This window comes from Nerophis lumbriciformis, linkage group LG12 (genome assembly GCF_033978685.3).
Source record: "Nerophis lumbriciformis linkage group LG12, RoL_Nlum_v2.1, whole genome shotgun sequence".
Classification (NCBI taxonomy): domain Eukaryota; kingdom Metazoa; phylum Chordata; class Actinopteri; order Syngnathiformes; family Syngnathidae; genus Nerophis; species Nerophis lumbriciformis.
This window is the reverse complement of record NC_084559.2, coordinates 5,935,559-5,951,171: the sequence shown is the minus strand read 5'-3', so window position 1 is coordinate 5,951,171 and position 15,613 is coordinate 5,935,559. Positions and strand designations below refer to the sequence as shown.

Here is a 15,613-nt window from a genome sequence, read left to right as displayed (position 1 = left end):
GTGTTAATTCCACGACTGTATATATCGGTATCGGTTGATATCGGAATCGGTAATTAAGAGTGGGACAATATCGGAATATCGTATATATCGGCAAAAAAGTGATGTCCACTGTTATTGTTCGCAAGGCTTGTGGCCCAGTTGATTTTCATAACTCTTTGTGGGGTGCAATATATGCAACATAATAACATTAAATGATGGTGACAATGACATTTCTAGAATTCTATTAGGCGACTGTTGTGTAATATGAGAAATATAGTATCTCTCACTTCAGTCTGTCATAACAATTTTGGTGTCCTTAGTTTTTTTTTGTTGGCTGACAATAGTACATTGGGTTTACACAAGCTAGTTTGCTACTAATGCACAATACAAAATCCATTACAAATTTAAACTGCAGCAAGACGGAGGAGTGAGCTACAGATTTCATGGGACCATTAAACACAACTCACATTGAATGGGTTCTGTCCTGTTGACTTATGCGGAATATATACTAGGGGTGTAACGGTACACAAAAATTTCGGTTCGGTACGTACCTCGGTTTAGAGGTCACGGTTCGGTTCATTTTCGGTACAGTAAGAAAGCAACAAAATATAAATTTTTTGGTTATTTATTTACCAAATTTGTAATCAATGGCTTTATCCTTTTAACATTGGGAACACTATAATAATTCTGCCCACGTTAATCAACATTAAACTGCCTCAAGTTGTTGCTCAGATTAAATAAAATGACAAAACTTTTTTTCTACATATAAAAAGTGCAACATTAAACAGTTTCAAGTCAACTCATCATGCTTAATTTATTACAGCATTTGGGAAGCCTGTAGTTGATTTTTATTATGTAAATGTTATATTTTTATCAACATGTGATAGCAGGGACCCTGCCATTCAAAACTAGGCTTCTGCATTACTAATGATTAGTGTAACTATCGCTGAAAAAATAGTACAATAGTAATAGGAGAGACTATTCATCTCTGGACACCATGGAATTCATGTAGGCTTTATGATGCAGTTACATTATTATATCAACTATCAGAGACAGAAACTCTTCATTTAACATAATGTTCTTTTTTGCTGCTTCAACACAGCTCAATCAACACAGGAAAAGGTAAAGTGAAATAACAGACAGGCAGAGCTTTGCTGTCCGTAACACACACACACACACACACACACACACACACACACACACACACACACACACACACACACACACACACCGCAAAATGAGCTAAAGTTGCGCTAAAAGCGAATTAGCCTTCACCTCAAGCCAGGACTGCGAGCGAGCTGAGCTGCCTTTTATATTTCTAGAAGGTCAACGGGCTCATAGTGATGTTACTAGTAGTTGACTGGGAGGTGTTTATTATAATTTGGGGAGAGTCCGCTGCTTGATGCTTTCCTGCTAAACGCTAAGCACTGACTACATGCGCTCTGAATACGCACTGCTGATTGGCTGTTACCGCTCTGTGTGTAACCAATCAGATGGTTGTGTGGGTGGGACAATGCTGGGTGCTGTGTAGAGTACTGACAGAGACAGAGGCAGAAGGAAGCGGAGCAGCTTGTTAAGAGCTTAGGCGGCTACTTAATATGTTCGTGTGGAAACTCGTTCGGTACACCTCCGAACCGAACCGAAACCCCCGTACGGAAACGGTTCAATACAAATACATGTACCGTTACACCCCTAATATATACGGATTGCTACTAAAGACCGCTTGTACCAAGAAATGTATTTCTAACATATTAAAAGGTTCTACTTTTTCTTAATGTGACTTTTTGTTCTTTTGCTTCCGACAGATAACGAGGATCCTCCATCATACAATTATGACTTGGAACACTCCGAAGACCACCAGTCTGGTCACGATGCTCTGTCCCTCACCGGGTCTCCTTCCTCCCCGCCACAGCTCCGCTCTAAGAGTCGATGCAGCCGAGACACCCGGTCGTCTTGTTCCCTTGAGTCCACACTGTCGGTAATGTCATTGACCTGAAATTAAGTTGACTCCTTAAAAATGTCTTACATTTTACTGCTGTAGAAGTGGTTCAAAATGTTAGTCTGTGCTATTATTCAGTGACGGGCAGTAACAAGCTACAAAAAAAGGAGTAAATTTGACTAAGTGTCTAGGTGCATGTCCCTTTAAGAAGGCCGTGCTGCCTTGGTTCCGCACCTGGGTCCGGAACTCAAAATTAGTCCCTCTCCTAGCTGGAAGTCACCAAAAAAAAACGGAGTAAATTTGACTAAGTGTCTAGGTGCCTGTCCCTTTAAGCTATGTAGCTTAACTACATTTTCCAGTAGCTTGGCGGTAGCTTAGCTACTTTTTTAACGAGTAGCTTTTTCTGTAGCTTAGCTACTTTTAGACCCATGTAGGTAGGTAGCTTACATCAAAGCTACAAGCTACAAAGAGAGAAAATGGACTGCGAATCCAGGCCCCCATAAAATATGGAGAAAATACAATGACCTGGATGAATGAGAACATCCGTACATACGGAGAAAAACCATAATGATAGGTTGGTGTTTGTATGATGAGTCACAATTGGCTAAGGTTAGGGAGAAACATTACGGACCGGCCAATCAAGAGGCAAGATAAGGCTGGTCATAGAAACTCGTAAGAAAAATCATAACATGCACACTTCAAAAACTGAAATCTAAGTAAGATTAAATATCTCAAATAAGGGTGATATTTGCTTATTTTCTGTCTGATAAGATAATTCTTCTCATTAAGCAGATTTTTATGTTAGAGTGTTTTACTTGTTTTAAGTGTTTTGGTCCTAAATGATCTCAGTAAGATATTACAGCTTGTTGCTGAGATTTGATGACCTATATTGAGTAAAACATGCTTGAAACTAGAATATCAACTGTTGCAAAGCTGTGTCATCAACACTCACAAGTATAAAACTACTTTTTTAAAGTAATAATTTCTTACTTCAAGCATGAAAAAAAAAATCATGATGCCGAGCGCATATCATTATGTCAAGATAATGACACTAGCATTTACTTAATTTAAGAATATTTTTCAACATATTGAGCTAAAAGGTCTCATTGTTTTTGTCTACCAAGAAAAGTGCACTTGTTATTAGTGAGAATATACTTATTTTAAGGTATTGGGTTCATTGAAGTTAGCTCATTTGACTTGTTTTGGAAAGTCATGACAAGCCATATGTTCTTGTTCTATTGGCAGGATAGAGCAGCACTTTTATTGTGAAGACAAGAACTGTGTGGTCAGTCTCTACAGTTTTGATGGCCGGTACGGCGAGGGAGTCTGTTGAATTGAAACATGCTTTATGTGTAGGTCGGTTTTTTTTCTTCTTATTGAGTTCGCAGCAGCCCACGTCATCTCACAAGATCCTCGGCTGCCGTGAATGTCAATCAAGTGACAAAAGTGATGTCATAGTAATTTTTAGGTCTATGTTTTGAACGCCTCCCGACACACCCTCAACGATCGACCAGTAGCTTGTGATCGATCTGATGGGCACCTCTGTTTTATATATATATGTGTGTGTGTGTATATATATATATATATATATATATATATATATATGTATATATATGTATATATATATGTATATATATATATAGTTGCGATCAAAAGTTGACATACACTTGTAAAGAACATAATGTCATGGCTGTCTTCAGTTTCCAATCATTTCTACAACTCTTATTTTTTTGTGATAGAGTGATTGGAGCACATACTTGTTGGTCACAAAAAACATTCATGAAGTTTGGTTCTTTTCTGAATTTATTATGGGTCTACTGAAAATGTGAGCAAATGTGCTGGGTCAAAAGTATACATACAGCAATGTTAATATTTGCTTACATGTCCCTTGGCAAGTTTCACTGCAATAAGGCGCTTTTGGTAGCCATCCACAAGCTTCTGGTTCAATTTTTGACCACTCCTTTTGACAAAATTGGTGCAATTCAGCTAAATTGGTTGGTTTTCTGACATGGACTTGTTTCTTCTGCATTGTCCACACTTTTAAGTCAGGACTTTGGGAAGGCCATGCTAAAACCTTAATTCTAGCCTGATTTAGCCATTCCTTTACCACTTTTGACGTGTGTTTGGGGTCACTGTCCTGTTGGAACACCCAACTGCGCCCAAGACCCAACCTCCGGGCTGATGATTTTATGTTGTCATGAAGAATTTGGAGGTAATCTTCCTTTTTCATTGTCCCATTTACTGTCTGTAAAGCAGCAGTTCCATTGACAGCAAAACAGGCCCCGAGCATAATACTACCACCACCATGCTTGACGGTAGGATTGGTGTTCCTGGGATTAAAGGCCTCACCTATTTCTCCTCCAAACATATTGCTGGGTATTGTGGCCAAACAGCTCAATTTTTGTTTTATCTGACCACAGAACTTTCCTCCAGAAAGTCTTATCTTTGTCCATGTGATGTCAGATGAAACACAAATTGAGATGTTTGGCCACAATACCCAGCAATATGTTTGGAAGAGAAAAGGTGAGGCCTTTAATCCCAGGAACACCATACCTACCGTCAAGCATGGTGGTGGTAGTATTATGCTCTGGGCCTGTTTTGCTGCCAATGGAACCGGTGCTTTATAGAGAGTAAATGGGACAATGAAAAAGTAGGATTACCTCCAAATTCTTCAGGACAACCTAAAATCATCAGCCCGGAGGTTGGGTCTTGGGCGCTGTTGGGTGTTCCAACAGGACAATGACCCCAAACACACGTCAAAAGTAGTAAAGGAATGGCTAAATCAGGCTAGAATGAAGGTTTTAGAATGGCCTTCCCAAAGTCCTGATTTAAACGTGTGGACAATGCTGAAGAAACAAGTCCATGTCAGAAAACCAACAAATTTAGCCAAACTGCACCAATTTTGTCAAGAGGAGTGGTCAAAAATGCAACTAGAAGCTTGCCAGAAGCTTGTGGATGGCTACCAAAAGCGCCTTATTGCAGTGAAACTTGCCAAGGGACATGTAAGCAAATATTAACATTGCTGTATGTATACATTTTCAGTAGACCCATAATAAATTCATAAAAGAACCAAACTTCATGAATGTTTTTTGTGACCAATCACTCTATCACCAAAAAATAAGAGTTGTACAAATGATTGGAAACTCAAAACAGCCATGACATTATGTTCTTTACAAGTGTATAAAAACTTTTGATCCGTCTGTATATATGTATGTATAGATTATTTTTCTCTTGTCAATCCTTATGCAGTAATTGATAAATGATTCTATAAATGGCTGACCAAAGTGAATGTACAAGCCAGATGTGAGTGCTTCTCCATATGGGTATTCCACGCACATAAAACATAGTGTGGGCAAACAGATGTTAGGAGAGCCACATCCCCAGCCCCGTGTCCTGTTCCTCTTGTATCTGAGCTATTCTTTCCCTTTAATGTGCACTACTTGTGGTCTTCAACATTGATAAAAAAGCTAATATAATGGCTGCAGTTCCGACATGATACCCTGCACCAGGATGACTAATGTTTTTGACTTGTTGGAGTAATAAGTTCAGGTCTAGAAACACATTTGTCTTCTTTAGGTTACCACACATGTCTGACTGAGGCCCTTTGGAATGTAAAACTCCTCCGGAGTTTAATCAAATATGCTTTGTCCTCCTTAATCTTACAATAATATGTGAAGCTGCATGTGTGTGTTGGCTATTAATTGTGCTTCACGCATCCATCAACAGGAGGGCTGCTGTGTCCCAATATGATTGTTTTCTCTCTGCCTTTTCTCGTCAGGTGGAGCTGGATCAGGAAAAAGATATGGAGATGAGGAAGTGGGTTCTGTCGGGAATCCTGGCCAGTGAGGAGACCTACCTCAACCATCTAGAAGCACTTTTGATTGTCAGTTTGACTTTTGACACACATTAATACAAGTATTTTTTTTAACTGTGTTAAGTGGCACCCTTTGGTTTTTGCTAGTAATCCGTTCCAAAAGATCCGGGACCAAATTGTACAAAAGCGGAAAAAAACTTGTCCTGCAAGAAATAATGTAAATCCAATTTGTTCCACAGACCCAAACATATTAACACAAAACAGTTCAAATTCAATAGTGTTTATCACCTACTTTATAAAAGTGCTATTATTAGCAACTTTCTTTGGCCCCACGGGGGCTTATTTTGTGGATCTACACATCCACTGTAATGATATCAAGTACAAGAGCGTATCTAGTCGAAACTACTATCGATACTTTTGTTATCGATACTACTATCGATAATTTTTATCGTCAAAAAATCTTTATTTATTTAAAAAAAAATCATATTATGTTTATAAACTTAGAAAATATGTCCCTGGACACATGATGACTTTGAATATGACCAATATATGATCCTGTAACTACTATCAGATCCATACTCAAATGTGTAGTATCAGCCAAAACTAATGTAAAGTATCAAAGAAGATAAGGATATGTGATTATTACATTTTAACAGAAGTGCAGATAGGGGTGGTATAGCTCGGTTGGTAGAGTGGCCGTGCCAGCAACTTGAGGGTTCCAGGTTCGATCCCCGCTTCCGCCATCCTAGTCTCTGCCGTTGTGTCCTTGGGCAAGACACTTTACCCACCTGCTCCCAGTGGTTTAAATGTAACTTAGATATTGGGTTTCGCTATGTAAAAGCACTTTGAGTCACTAGAGAAAAGCGCTATATAAATATAATTCACTTCACATAGAACATGTTAAAACAGAAAATAAGCAGATATTAACAGTAAATGAACAATCCATCCATCCATCCATCTTCTTCCGCTTATCCGAGGTCGGGTCGCGGGGGCAGCAGCTTAAGCAGGGAAGCCCAGACTTCCCTCTCCCCAGCCACTTCGTCCAGCTCCTCCCGGGGGATCCCGAGGCGTTCCCAGGCCAGCCGGGAGACATAGTCTTCCCAGCGTGTCCTGGGTCTTCCCTGTGGCCTCCTACCGGTCGGACGTGCCCGAAACACCTTCCTAGGGAGGCGTTCGGGTGGCATCCTGACCAGATGCCCGAACCACCTCATCTGGCTCCTCTCGATGTGGAGGAGCAGCGGCTTTACTTTGAGCTCCCCCCGAATGACAGAGCTTCTCACCCTATCTCTAAGGGAGAGCCCCGCCACTCGGCAGAGGAAACTAATTTCGGCCGCTTGTACCCGAGATCTTGTCCTTTCGGTCATGACCCAAAGCTCATGACCATAGGTGAGGATGAGAACGTAGATCGACCGGTAAATCGAGAGCTTTGCCTTCCGGCTCAGCTCCTTCTTCACCACAACGGATCGATACAGCGTCCGCATTACTGAAGACGCCGCACCGATCCGCCTGTCGATCTCACGATCCACTCTTCCCCCACTCGTGAACAAGACTCCGAGGTACTTGAACTCCTCCACTTGGGGCAAGATCTCCTCCCCAACCCGGAGATGGCACTCCACCCTTTTCCGGGCGAGAACCATGGACTCGGACTTGGAGGTGCTGATTCTCATCCCAGTCGCTTCACACTCAGCTGCGAACCGATCCAGTGAGAGCTGAAGATCCTGGCCAGATGAAGCCATCAGGACCACATCATCTGCAAAAAGCAGAGACCTAATCCTGCAGCCACCAAACCAGATCCCCTCAACGCCTTGACTGCGCCTAGAAATTCTGTCCATAAAAGTTATGAACAGAATCGGTGACAAAGGGCAGCCTTGGCGGAGTCCAACCCTCACTGGAAACGTGTCCGACTTACTACCGGCAAAGCGGACCAAGCTCTGGCACTGATCATACAGGGAGTGGACTGCCACAATCAAACAGTCCGATACCCCGTACTCTCTGAGCACTCCTCACAGGACTTCCCGAGGGACACGGTCGAATGCCTTCTCCAAGTCCACAAAACACATGTAGACTGGTTGGGCAAACTCCCATGCACCCTCAAGGACCCTGCCGAGAGTATAGAGCTGGTCCACAGTTCCACGACCAGGACGAAAACCACACTGTTCCTCCTGAATCCGAGGTTCGACTATCCGGCGTAGCCTCCTCTCCAGTACACCTGAATAGACCTTACCGGGAAGGCTGAGGAGTGTGATCCCACGATAGTTAGAACACACCCTCCGGTTCCCCTTCTTAAAGAGAGGAACCACCACCCCGGTCTGCCAATCCAGAGGTACCGCCCCCGATGTCCACGCGATGCTGCAGTCTTGTCAACCAAGACAGCCCCACAGCATCCAGAGCCTTAAGGAACTCCGGGCGGATCTCATCTACCCCCGGGGCCTTGCCACCGAGGAGCTTTTTAACTACCTCAGCAACCTCAGCCCCAGAAATAGGAGAGCCCACCACAGACTCCCCAGGCACTGCTTCCTCATAGGAAGACGTGTTGGTGGGATTGAGGAGGTCTTCGAAGTATTCCCTCCACCGATCTACAACATCCGCAGTCGAGGTCAGCAGAACACCATCCTCACCATACACGGTGTTGATAGTGCACTGCTTCCCCTTCCTGAGGCGGCGGATGGTGGACCAGAATTGCTTCGAAGCTGTCCGGAAGTCGTTTTCCATGGCCTCACCGAACTCCTCCCATGTCCGAGTTTTTGCCTCTGCGACCGCTGAAGCCGCACACCGCTTGGCCTGTCGGTACTTGTCCGCTGCCTCAGGAGTCCTATGAGCCAAAAGAACCCGATAGGACTCCTTCTTCAGCTTGACGGCATCCCTCACCGCCGGTGTCCACCAACGGGTTCTAGGATTACCGCCACGACAAGCACCAACTACCTTGCGGCCACAGCTCCAATCAGCCGCCTCGACAATAGAGGCGCGGAACATGGTCCATTCGGACTCAATGTCCAGCACCTCCCTCGTGACATGTTCAAAGTTCTTCCGGAGGTGGGAATTGAAACTCTCTCTGACAGGAGACTCTGCCAGACGTTCCCAGCAAACCCTCACTATGCGTTTGGGCCTGCCAGGTCTGTCCGGCATCCTCCCCCACCATCGCAGCCAACTCACCACCAGGTGGTGATCGGTAGAAAGCTCCGCCCCTCTCTTCACCTGAGTGTCCAAAACATGAGGCCGCAAATCCGATGACACAACTACAAAGTCGATCATGGAACTGCGGCCTAGGGTGTCCTGGTGCCAAGTGCACATATGGACACCCTTATGTTTGAACATGGTGTTCGTTATGGACAATCTGTGACGGGCACAAAAGTCCAATAACAAAACACCGCTCGGGTTCAGATCCGGGCAGCCATTCTTCCCAATCACGCCTCTCCAGGTTTCACTGTCGCTGCCAACATGAGCATTGAAGTCCCCCAGTAGCACGAGGGAATCACCCGGGGGAGCACTCTCAAGTACTCCCTCGAGTGAATCCAAAAAGGGTGGGTACTCTGAGCTGCGGTTTGGCGCGTAAGCGCAAACCACAGTCAGGACCCGTTCCCCCACCCGAAGGCGGAGGGAAGCTACCCTCTCGTCCACCGGGTTGAACTCCAACGTACAGGCTCTGAGCCGGGGGGGAAACAAGAATTGCCACCCCAGCCTGTCGCCTCTCACTGCCGGCAACGCCAGAGTGGAAGAGAGTCCAGCCCCTCTTGAGAGAACTGGTTCCAGAGCCCTTGCTGTGCGTCGAAGTGAGTCCGACTATATCTAGCCGGAACTTCTCCACCTCGCGCACTAGCTCAGGCTCCTTCCCCCCCAGCGAGGTGACGTTCCACGTCCCAAGAGCTAGCTTCTGTAGCCGAGGATCGGACCGCCAAGTGCCCTGCCCTCGGCTGCCGCCCAGCTCACATCGCACCCGACCTCTATGACCCCTGCTATGGGTGGTGAGTCCATTGGAGGGGGGGACCCACGTTGCCTCTTCGGGCTGTGCCCGGCCGGGCCCCATGGGGACAGGCCCGGCCACCAGGCGCTCGCCATCGTGCCCCACCTCCGGGCCTGGCTCCAGAGGGGGGCCCCGGTGACCCGCGTCCGGGCAAGGGAAATCTGGGTTCCTTGTTTGTTTTCTTCATAAAGGTCTTCGAGCTGCTCTTTGTCTGATCCCTCACCTAGGACCAGTTTGTCTTGGGAGACCCTACCAGGGGGCATAAAGCCCCCGGACAACATAGCTCCTAGGATCATTGGGACACGCAAACTCCTCTACCACGTTAAGGTGGCAGCTCAGAGAGGAGAGTAAATGAACAAGTGGATTATTAATTCATTTTTACAGCTTGTCCCTCATAATGTTGACAAACTAATACACTGATAAATTACACAATATGTTACTGCTAGGGCTGCAACTAACGATTAATTTGATAATCGATTAATCTGTCGATTATTACTTCGATTAATCGATTAATAATCGGATAAAAGAGACAAACTACATTTCTATCCTTTCCAGTATTTTATTGAAAAAAAAACCCAGCATACTGGCACCATACTTATTTTGATTATTGCTTCTCAGCTGTTTGTACATGTTGCAGTTTATAAATAAAGGTTTATTTAAAAAAAAATTAAAATAAAAAATAAAATTGCCTCTGCGCATGCGCATAGCATAGATCCAACGAATCGATGACTAAATTAATCGGCAACTATTTTTATAATCGATTTTAATCGATTTAATCGAGTAGTTGTTGCAGCCCTAGTTACTGCATATGTCAGCAGACTAATTAGGAGCCTTTGTTTGTTTACTTGCTACTAAAAGACAAGTTGTCTATTATGTTCATTATTTAATTTAAGGACAATTTTTTTTGTTAAAGTAAAGCCAATAATGCTATTTTCGTGGTCTCCTTTATTTAGAAAAGTATCGAAATACATTTTGGTATCGGGACAACCCTAGTTGGGACAATTCCAAGGGCTCCTTTTTCTAACAGCTGTCAAATATAATAAATCATTCGGCTGTATTATTTTATCTCTGCTGCTGCAGTGGCGTCTTGCTGCTGGGGGAAGCAATCCAGTGTGTCCGATGCACTGCAAAAAGTCAGTGTTCAAAAACAAGAAAAAAAAATACAAAAATGAGGGGTATTTTATTTGAACTAAGCAAAATTATCTGCCAATAGAACAAGAAAATTTGGCTTGTCAAGACTTTCCAAAACAAGTAAAATTAGCTAACCTCAATGAACTCAAAAATACCTTAAAATAAGTGAGGTACGAGTACGTATTTTCTATTGTTTCGTTGAAAATAAAACAGCAGCTGTTTTAATTATGAGACACAATAGTGTCAAAGTCATGATTTTTTTTTTTTTCATGCTTGAAATAATAAATGATTACTTTAAAAAAGTAGTTTTATACTTGTGAGTGTTGATGACACAGCTTTGCAACAGTTGATATTCTAGTTTCAAGCATGTTTTACTCAATATAGGTCATCAAATCTCAGCAACAAGCTGTAATATCTTACTGAGATCATTTAGGACCAAAACACTTAAAACAAGTAAAACACTCTAACATAAAATCTGCTTAGTGAGAAGAATTATTTTATCAAACAGAAAATATATCACCCTTATTTGAGATATTTAATCTCACTTAGATTTCAGTTTTTGCAGTGTGTGCTTTTCTGTCGCGTCTTTGCGTCCGTGATTGACAGTTTAGCCTGCTTCTGCTTGGACATACACACGCCGCATTGGCTGTGAAACTCAAAACGACGGAGGGTGGTCGCGCTTCTCCCTCGCCATGCCTGCCTGTGCGGGCGAGTTGTTGGAGCTCTTGGTTTGAGCAAGCTGTTCCAATCCCTCGCTTACTGCCAGAGAAATATGCTTTTGACTGTGAAGAAACAAAAATAACTTCTATGTCCCTCAAGACAGCTCGTCACAACATTTTCAGGATCATCACTTGAGTACATTACACCAGGGGTGTCAAACTCATTTTAGGTCAGGGACCGCATGGAGGAAAATCTGTGCACACTATTAAAATCATGGCATTAAAACTAAAAAATAAAGACAACTTCAGATTGTTTTATTTGTCTTACTTTGGCCAAAAATAGAACAAACACATTCTGAAAATATTACAATAAAAATTTAGAAAACAATACCGGCCGTGGTAATGTTTAGATCCATGAAGGAATGAAGAAAGTGAATGAATGTTTATAACTGAATACATTTAAATATGCATAAAAATGTGTTTTCTTTAGTTTTTTTTATGAATTGAGTAACGTTTATGACAACTAGAGATGTCCGATAATGGCTTTTTTGCCGATATCCGATATCCCGATATTGTCCAACTCTTAGTTACCCATTCCGATATCAACCGATACCGATATATACAGTCGTGGAATGAACACATTATTATGCCTAATTTTGTTGTGATGCCCCGCTGGATGCATTAAACAATGTAACAAGGTTTTCCAAAATAAATCAACTCAAGTTATGGAAAAAAAATGCCAACATGGCACTGCTATATTTATTATTGAAGTCACAAAGTGCATTATTTTTTTTAACATGCCTCAAAACAGCAGCTTGGTATTTGGGACATGCTCTCCCTGAGAGAGCATGAGGAGGTTGAGGTGGGGGGCGGGGTTAGGAGGTAGTGGGGGTTGTATATTGTAGCGTCCCGGAAGAGTTAGTGCTGCTTCTGGGTATTTGTTCTGTTGTGTTTATGTTGTGTTACGGTGCGGATGTTCTCCCGAAATGTGTTTGTCATTCTTGTTTGGTGTGGGTCCACAGTGTGGCGCATATTTGTTACAGCGTTAAAGTTGTTTATACAGCCACCCTCAGTGTGACCTGTATGGCTGTTGACCAAGTATGCCTTGCATTCACCTGTGTGTGTGTGTGTGAAAAGCCGCAGATATTATGTGACTGGGCCGGCACGCAAAGTCAGTGCCTTTAAGGTTTATTGGCGCTCTGCACTTCTCCCTACGTCCGTGTACACAGCGGCGTTTTAAAAAGTCATAAATTTTACTTTTTGAAACCAATACCGAAAATTTTTAAACCGATAATTTCCGATATTACATTTTAAAGCATTTATCGGCCGATAATATCGGCAGTCCGATATTATCGGACATCTCTAATGACAACCTACCGGTAATTAGATAATTGACTTTGACACCACTGATTTACACCATTCAATATGTCCAAAAAGGAGTCGGAAGAAGCAGGGTTTATTGAATCCTCATTCAGACTACCGTATTTTTGGGAGTATAAATCGCACCGGAGTATAAGTCGCACCTGCCGAAAATGCATAATAAAGAAGGAAAAAAACATATATAAGTCGCACTGGAGTATAAGTCGCATTTTTTGGGGAAATTTATTTGATAAAAGCCAACACCAAGAATAGACATTTGAAAGGCAATTTAAAATAAATAAAGAATAGTGAATAACAGGCTGAATAAGTGTACGTTATATGAGGCATAAATAACCAACTGGTATGTTAACGTAACATATTATGGTAAGAGTCATTCAATTAACTATAACATATAGAACATGCTATACGTTTACCAAACAATCTGTCACTCCTAATCGCTAAATCCCATGAAATCTTATACGTCTAGTCTCTTACGTGAATGAGATAAATAATATTATTTGATATTTTACGGTAATGTGTTAATCATTTCACACATAAGTCGCTCCTGAGTATAAGTCGCACCCCCGGCCAAACTATGAAAAAAACTGTGACTTATAGTCCGAAAAATACGGTTTATGTTTAACACGTTTCAGACTACCGGTATATGTTTAACACGTTGACTGTTCTTATTTTTAAAGCCCATGAAGCCTCTCAGGGCGGCAGCCACAACGTCCCAACCGATGCTGACCAATCAACAGATAGAGACTATTTTCTTCAAAGTCCCAGAGCTCCATGAGATCCATAAAGACTTCTATGACGCTCTGCTTCCTCGTATCCAAGACTGGAGTTACCAGCAGTGTGTGGGAGACCTCTTCCAGAGACTGGTACAATTTCATTTTTTTTTTTAGATTTATTCACTTTTTCCCCCCACTCAATGCCCGTAATAAGTGCCAACTCAGGCATGAAAACGTATCATTTAAGAACAGCAGTGTAATTATTTTTGTGAGCAAGAAATTATTAAAGGGGAACGGAATTTTGCTTATCATTCACAATCCTTATGTATGACAAGAACACATGTTTTTCTTTCTTTTTTATGCATTCTGACTCAATGAAGTCAATTCGAGGTCCTCTCATAAAACCGCTCATAAAACCCACTAAAAAAACAGCCAAAAAGCGCCAACAATACATTTTGTGACCTGAATATTAACTAAGTATTAGTGATATTGTTATTATAAGGGCTAACATTAAGGGATTTATTTTAGCGGCGCTTTGATTACAGAGAGTAACTAGTTTGTGCTGCTGTATTGACATCATGCGCTGGGGAGCTGCTCTCTCGCCTGTTAGCTGGTGAAAGTAAATTCTAGATTATAAATCATGCCTCTGACTTGGATAGTAGAAGAATTTGGCCATAACCCGGGAAGTTGGTACACTTTCACAGCCAACTTGGGGACGGTGTGGCTCGGTTGGTGGAGCGGCCAAGCCAGCAACCTGAGGGTTCCTTTCAATCCCTGGCTTCCGCCATCCTAGTCATATCTGTTGCGTCCTTCAGCATGACACTTCACTCTTGCTCCTGATTGGTCGCGGTTAGGGCCTTGCACGGTAGCTCCTTCCATCAGTGTGGGAATATGTGTAATAATGAGTGAATGTGGAAATAGTGCCAAAATGCTTTGAGGACCTATAAGGTATAAAAGCGCTACACAAGTATAACCCATTTACCATAACCCATTAACTTCAACCTGGAGATGGTGAGAAAGACACAAAAAGAGGCTGATTTTTTTCACCCTTTTTTTTTTAACCCTTTTTCACGGACTATAATTAATTCTTCATCCAAACGCCTATTAGTCGTTATCCCAGTGAAAGTAGACATTGTACAGTAAGTGTTTGTTGTCTCTCATGAAGTCTGCTGTAAGTCAGTGTTGTTGTTAAAGGGAAAAGCGAACGTTGTGATGCGTTTATGAAATCAGTACGGCGCCGTATTTGAAAATGATTAAAATACGTAAATATTAGAGATGTCCGATAATGGCTTTTTTGCCGATATCCGATATCCTGATATTGTCCAACTCTTAATTACAGATTCCGATATCAACCGATACTGATATGTACAGTCGTGGAATTAACACATTATTATGCCTAATTTTGTTGTGATGCTCCGCTGGATGCATTAAACAATGTAACAAGGTTTTCCAAAATAAAATCAACTCAAGTTATGGAAAAAAATGCCAACATGGCACTGCCATATTTATTATTGAAGTCACAAAGTGCATTATTTTTTTTAACATGCCTCAAAACAGCAGCTTGGAATTTGGGACATGCGCTCCCTGAGACAGGGGGGGTGTGTATTGTAGCGTCCCGAAAGAGTTAGTGCTGCAAGGGGTTCTGGGTATTTGTTCTGTTTATGTTGTGTTACGGTGCGGATGTTCTCCCGAAAGGTGTTTGTCATTCTTGTTTGGTGTGGGTTCACAGTGTGGCGCATATTTGTAACAGTGTTAAAGTTGTTTATACGGCCACCCTCAGTGTGACCTGTATGGCTGTTGACCAAGTATGAATTGCATTCACTTGTGTGTGTGAAAAGACGTAGATATTATGTGATTGGACCGGCACGCAAAGGCAGTGACTTTAAGGTTTATTGGCGCTCTGTACTTCTTCCTACGTCCGTGTACACAGCGGCGTTTTAAAAAGTCATACATTTTACTTTTTGAAACCGATACCGATAATTTTGAAACCGATACCGATAATTTACGATATTACATTTTAAAGCATTTATCAGCCGA

General features: G+C 42.4%; 1 protein-coding gene across 1 annotated transcript in view; it reads left to right on the top strand.

The window, feature by feature from the left end:
• Positions 1-15,613, top strand: part of LOC140679248 (breakpoint cluster region protein-like) — a 104,127-nt gene that overhangs the window by 36,867 nt on the left and 51,647 nt on the right. The window contains exons 3-5 of the mRNA XM_072914263.1: positions 1,785-1,957; positions 5,697-5,801; positions 13,541-13,726. Of these exons, the coding sequence (XP_072770364.1) occupies positions 1,785-1,957; positions 5,697-5,801; positions 13,541-13,726 (464 nt within the window). The remainder of the gene's footprint in view (positions 1-1,784; positions 1,958-5,696; positions 5,802-13,540; positions 13,727-15,613) is intronic.